The sequence below is a fragment of the Monopterus albus genome, unplaced genomic scaffold, assembly GCF_001952655.1.
Source record: "Monopterus albus unplaced genomic scaffold, M_albus_1.0 scaffold245.1, whole genome shotgun sequence".
NCBI lineage: Eukaryota > Metazoa > Chordata > Actinopteri > Synbranchiformes > Synbranchidae > Monopterus > Monopterus albus.
In genome coordinates this window covers 208,495-214,840 of record NW_018128125.1, presented here as the reverse complement: position 1 = coordinate 214,840, position 6,346 = coordinate 208,495, and the positions used below count along the sequence as shown (strand labels likewise).

General features: G+C 39.8%; 1 protein-coding gene across 2 annotated transcripts in view; it reads right to left on the bottom strand.

Moving 5' to 3' along the window:
- fbl (fibrillarin) overlaps nucleotides 1-6,346 on the bottom strand; it is a 27,117-nt gene that overhangs the window by 18,073 nt on the left and 2,698 nt on the right. Inside the window, exon 2 of one of the 2 annotated variants that reach the window (XM_020620673.1) lies at nucleotides 3,684-3,788. In XM_020620673.1, coding sequence (XP_020476329.1) covers nucleotides 3,684-3,788 — 105 coding nt within the window. The remainder of the gene's footprint in view (nucleotides 1-3,683; nucleotides 3,789-6,346) is intronic. The other variant, XM_020620675.1, reaches the window with a different exon arrangement.

Sequence of the window (6,346 nt, the reverse complement as noted above, 5' to 3'; positions counted from 1 at the left end):
CACACACACACATATATAAAAAAAAAAACACGACCCCATCTCCTAATTTGTTTGTTTATTTACATAATGGACGTCAAAATCCTCTATATCCAAATCAAATCCTTTCTCTTGATTAAACCAGGTGTCAGATATAGCTATAACACTGAAGGGATAAACAAAATTCTTTATTCTCTTATTACATTAAAATTTGTATACATACTTCTATTGAAATGGATAATAGACAATTTATCCTTAGTAATGGAATTATTAGAATATTGTTCATTTGTATAATTACAATTTATAGTAGAAACAATTATCAGGATCAATATCCGTCTCTACATCATGTTAAACTCAGTGTATTCCATTGCACCCAGATCCAGTTGTTGAAGTTCAATTTTCTACAGTAGGTCTGTCTCTGTGCAATTATTCATTTGACCACCTATATGCGGTTCAGTACTCATTGTGATAGTGTAGGTAAGACATTACCTTAATTGTTAAGATGATAAATTGCATTGTGGTCACTGATAATCGTCATGGTTTATGAGAATTTTCGTCTCCTCATGGGATCCATTTAACTTGATGAAGATTTTGCCATCTGTTACCATGTTTGTTGGATTTTTCGTTGTTTGAGGTATCTTGCCTTCCTGGCTATATCTGCATTCTTTATTGTTAAGTACTCATTTATATATACACACATTCGTCCCTTTGAGTTTGCGACCTTGCTTTAACAATGTCATCTTATTTTTTTACTGACAAATCTCAGAATGACCGCTGGTCTGTCGTCGTTGATCCTTCTAGGTAGAGAGGGTGGCATGCTTCAATGCACTCCGGGTCCAGCTCAATTTCTTTGCTCTGAAGAAAGGCTACCACTTGTTGCTCCACAGAGCGCATTTCCTCCTCCCCCAGGCTCATCTCCGCTGTTCGCGGCTACCGCACACACATACGAGCATGGTTTGATGGAAATACCGGTGTTGAGCAAATCCTTCATCCAGGAGAATTGCTCCAGATCGTCCACCCTCCATTCTAGGTCGACAATCCGTTTATCCTTTTCAAAGTTTTGGAGGCACAGCTGTTTAACCTCCTCCAAAAGTTCCACAAGCCAATTCTGCTGCTTCTTCACCGCAGTCATCTCATCGGTTAAGAAATCCAGAGACCTAGACTTCCTCTCTCTGCGTATTCTTTTTTGGGCCCATTCCACTGAAGCACCGCGGCTAGTAACAATCAGCTATTAGCATATTCAGCTGTTGGCTTCGTTAGTTACTTTATACTGTATTTCGTATTACTGTAATCATTTATATATGGATACGTTGGTGATGAAACTAATCATCTGAGTTTCCATTATTTCTTATGGGGAAATTCGCTTTGATATACGAGTGTTCTGGATTACGACCACGTTGCCGGAATGAATTATACTCGCAATCCAAGGTTCCACTGTATTTGTATTGCACTGTGCAAAATGGAGTTGCTGAGTCAAGTCTTAGTGAAGCATAGAGCAGTAGAGTGTGAGAAGTCAGAATTAGTCCATCTTACTAATTCTGCCATAGGCGTTTTAAGAAAAAAAAAATCTCCTTACTCTGGGTAAGGTTTAAAAAGAAAAAACACTTTAATCAGTAACTAGCTTTCATTCAGCCTTATTCTGACTACAAATCTAGACTCACAGCTGGCAGGTACAGGTCAAACAGGGGAGTGTGGGGGGCTTGTCTCAGACACAAAATCCACCAGAACTTTTAAGAAACATGGCAAATTAGATTCGATTCAACTTTGTCATTACCCATGTACAAGTACAAGGCAACGAAATACAGTTTGGAATATAACCAGAAGCGCAACTAGAGAAATGCATTTCCTGTCGAAAATGCGTGTGGATGCTATGTGCTGAAGGATCGCCCTGAAAATGCTGACCATTGACACATGAAAGGCACATCTACCTGAAAGTATGCTGAAGTACAATTTTCCCATTCATTTGAATGGGGGGAAATTTTCAAAAGAGCTGAACATTTTGATAGCTGAAAGTATGCTGAAGTTCAATTTCCCTATTCATTTGAATGGGGCAAAATTATCAAAATAATGCAGAATATTTCAACAAGTATGAAATTTAGGAAAATTCTGAATAGATCCGCGCATGTCCTGAAGAAGCGGAACATTTTTATACCTGAATGGTGTTTCTATGATGAATCAGAATCCATACAATAATAATAAATAACTGGATACCATAGTATGGATGTTGAATCAGCATCCATACAATAAAGAACAGAAGAGCATAGTGTGGTACAGCATCCACACAACAACAGCAGTGCAGAGTTTGAGTATCTACAGTCTGTACAGTCAGAACTAATTTACCGATGGATATGTACAATTGATATTTACAGTAAGATATGTAGGGTAATGTACAACAGACTATGATTCATATTACAGTAATGGATAAGGAACATTAGGCTTATAAAACTAGTGCAATGGGATGAAATGGAATGAAACAGTGCAGAAGACAAGTTGCATGAGTGAATAGTTCAATGGGTGTAAATAGTGCAAAGATGAATATACAGTATCTGCATATGAACAGTGTGCAAATGAATAACAGCAGTATTCTGCGATTATGTGCAAATTAATAGATCACTTCAGTGTTACAGGTAACAGAAATGTATTACATTAGTCCTAGGAGGAGAGATGAGAAGGGGAGAGGAGTATGTAGTGGTATATTGGAAGGCAGTGGGGGGTCAACAGGGAACAGAGTTCAGTAAGGAGACAGTAACGAGGAAGCTGTTCCTACTGTTCTACTAGTTTTGGTCCAGAGGCTCCTGAAGTGCCTCCCAGAGGGCAGGAGGTCAAACAGTTTGTGAGCAGGGTGAGAGGAGTCCTTGAGAATGCTTCAAACACGTCGGACACAGCTTTCCCTGTGGACACCCTCAAAGGCTGGAAGTAAAGTCCTTGTGATGCGGTGGGCAGTTGCTGCAGCACCTTGTGGTCAGAGGCAGTGCAGTTTTCATACCAAACTGATACAGCTGGTCAGGATGCTCTAGATGGCACAGCAGTAGATGTTCACCAGGACATCTGAAGACAGCTGGTTCTTCTTCAGTGTCCTCAGAAAGAAGAGGCACTGGTGAGCCTTCTTAACCAGGCTGCGGGTGTTAGTGGTCCAGAACAGATCCTTTGAGATGTGGGTCCCCAGGAATTTGAAGCTGGAGACACGTTCAACAACCATGGATGGTTGGATCGTTAATATGGATGGGGTCGTGTGTGCCTCCTTTCTCCCTCGTGTAGTTCACAATGAGCTCTTTAGCCTTGTCGGTGTTAAGGAGCAAGTTATTGTTAGGGCACCACACAGCCAGGTGCTGTATCTCCTCCCTGTAGGCTGACTCATCGTTGTCGCTGATCACCGTGACTTTACATTAAAGAGGTTTTTTGTATTTTTTTGCCAAATTATATTGACCATGACTGGATTTATAAAATCAAAAGGGTAAAACATCCAAGGAGGTGAATACTCTAGGCACTGCACAGCCTTCTAAGCTGAGAGTCATTCCACCTGATTCCCTGAACAGAGCTCTCTGTCCAGATTGCAATATTGGGAACAGCAAAGATGGTACAAAGAATCTGACAACTCAGGTCTCTAGTAGAGGACCCGAGGTTGAGAACGACACATCACCCATAGAAATGAGACAGGAATTCATTTATATGCTTGATGATGCATCATCCATTTCCTCCAATCTTACCTCTTCCTCCTCGGAATCCTCCTCGTCCTCCCCTGTCACCAAATCCTCCTCTACCTCCACCCCATCCTCCACCTCTTCCTCCTCGGTCTCCACGTGGACTGAAACCTAAAAAAACAGATATAAGGGTTCTTAAAATGAATTTATAGACGTGTATTAGGAGAAATACCTAGAGTATACTAATGCAGCTGTCAGAGCTACTGTGTACCTCTTCAAACCAACACATGGGGAGCTATCAATATAGTGCATGACAAACTCATTAGCCAGCATGTATATAATCTGCACTATATTAACATAATTGCAGTCTCCATGACTGGTTAGCAATGCTAAGTGCTAGCACAACCAATTCAGCAACAGACCTGAACTAAAGAAATGCATTTCCTGTCGTAACTGCTTGTGGATGCTGATAAGCTGAAAGATCGTCCTGAAAATGCCTGAAATCAATTGCTGAAACAGCAGAAAAATTAGAAGAAATGGCTAAAGTTCTTTGTTGAATAATCTGAAGGATGAGATGCAATAAAGTAATAAATCAGGAATGGCCTTGAAGAGCTGAACATTTTGATACCTGAATGGCTTTTTTAGCTCAAGGTATGCTGAACTTAATAAAATGCTGAACATTTAGACACCTGAAAGGCATATCTACCTGAAAGTATGCTCAAGTACAATTTTTCCATTAATTTGAATGGGGGGAAATTTTCAAAATAAAGCTAAATATTTCAGAAGTGTGAAGTGTATACAAATTCTGAGACAAAGAATGAATGTCCTGGAAGAGCTGAACATTTTGATACCTGAAATACCTGAAAGTATGCTGAAGTAGAATTTCCCCATTCATTTCAAAGAGGCAAACTTTTCAGAATAAAGCTAAATATTTTAAAAGTGTGATGTTTTGAAAGGTTAATAGAAGCATGAATATCCTTGAGGAGCTGAACATTTTCATACCTGAAAGTATGGTAAAGTAGAATTTTCCCATTCGTTTGAATGGGGCAAAACCTTCAAAATAAAGCTAAATATTTCAAAAGTATGATGTTTTTAAAATTTCTCAATAAAAGTATGAATGTCCTTGAAGAGCTGAACATTTTGATAGCTGAAAGTATGCTGAAGTTGAATTTTCCCATTCATTTGAATGGGCAAAATTTTACTGAAAGACACTAAAAAGCTTAAAAAGTATAAAAAGGTTATAAAAAAAGAAAAATAGCATAAATGTCCTTAAAAAGCTGAACATTGATACCTGAACGTTTTCATAGCTGAAAGTATGCTGGAAAAAACGGACGGAAGAAACCAGAAAATCCTTCCCACCTGTCCATTACAGGAGACGAAATAAAGCACAAGTGTTCCAAAAAGAGCCTATATTGAAACCTTTCATTTCCTCCCCTCATGGCCTCTCGCCTGCGGCCATAATACCAGCACCTGCAAGCTGCCTCCTCTGACCTGCACAGGTGCTCAGGTTGTACTCGCTTGCCAAAAACAAAATCTAATTTTGACCTGGATTTTATTATGTGGAATTAAAAGGCTGAGGGAGGGAAATAAAGTCTTGGATTCTAATTAAGGGAGTTTTGTGTGTCCCAATGAGATACGATTATCGAGAATAAAAGCTTTTAACAAGCACAGCACAAGGTAATCCACTGCCCTCACTCTGACATCCCCCTTCTGCAAGACAGAGTGGGCGGAAAATGATGCCCAAGGGATGTCAGATTGATTGGCTTGAATTCAGTAACAGCACAACTCAACTGAGAGCCAGGACCTTTGGCCATCACAAGATCTAATAATACACCTTGAATAAGAGTGTGTGATATCTGGTCCACTGAGCATCCTGACTGGTCCCTTTCAGCCTGCTCTCACAGCAAAGCTTACAATAGGTCCACAGCGAAAAGCATGGGATTGTTACAATAACAGTGTAAAGTTGGTGGTTCGATCTCCAGCTTCTCCAGTCCACATGTTGAAGAATCAAAGTCACTTGATATCATATCATGTGTGAGTCTGTATGTGTGTTTGTATGAATACAAAGAAAATGGGTGAATGGGCAAATAGTGTGAAAGCGCTTTAAATGTGCTGCATAGAAAAGTGCTCTTGAACAGGGCCCTGGCTAGGAAGACACCATGAAAGCAGCATCATGGGAACAAACAGAGTGATAATGCAGCTACACAGAGTGTATAATGCCTAAAAGTCTGTTAGTTAAAACGCACAGAGTGTCGTCAAATGTCCCTTCAAATACATTAGGAAAAAAAAGTCATTACACTAGAGTGTTAATTTCCAATTACAGTGGCGTCTAGCATTCACTGAACATGGTTAATGTCACCACTGTATATTCTCTACATTTACTGGCTGTGGATTTGCTGCTTCATTGTGTTCTCACTATAGATGTTCATGTTACCAGCAGGTTTACAGATTATCCAGCAAGAAAGTAAATTGAACCATGGGAAAAGGTTATGAATCATTCATTACACCACAGCAAATGGTTATATAAGGCTTTTCGGTACTCCTCATATTCAATTGGATGTTTTTTTCAGGTGGTGTATCAAACATGTTGTCGAAAAGTTCTTTGGCACCGTACCTCCTCTTGATATTTTCGCAGAACAAATGTTGCATATTGCAACTTTGGTGTCCTCACCTGAAACTTCAAAATGCTTCCATACCGCTGACATGCTTTGTCGTTGATGGGGAGACGC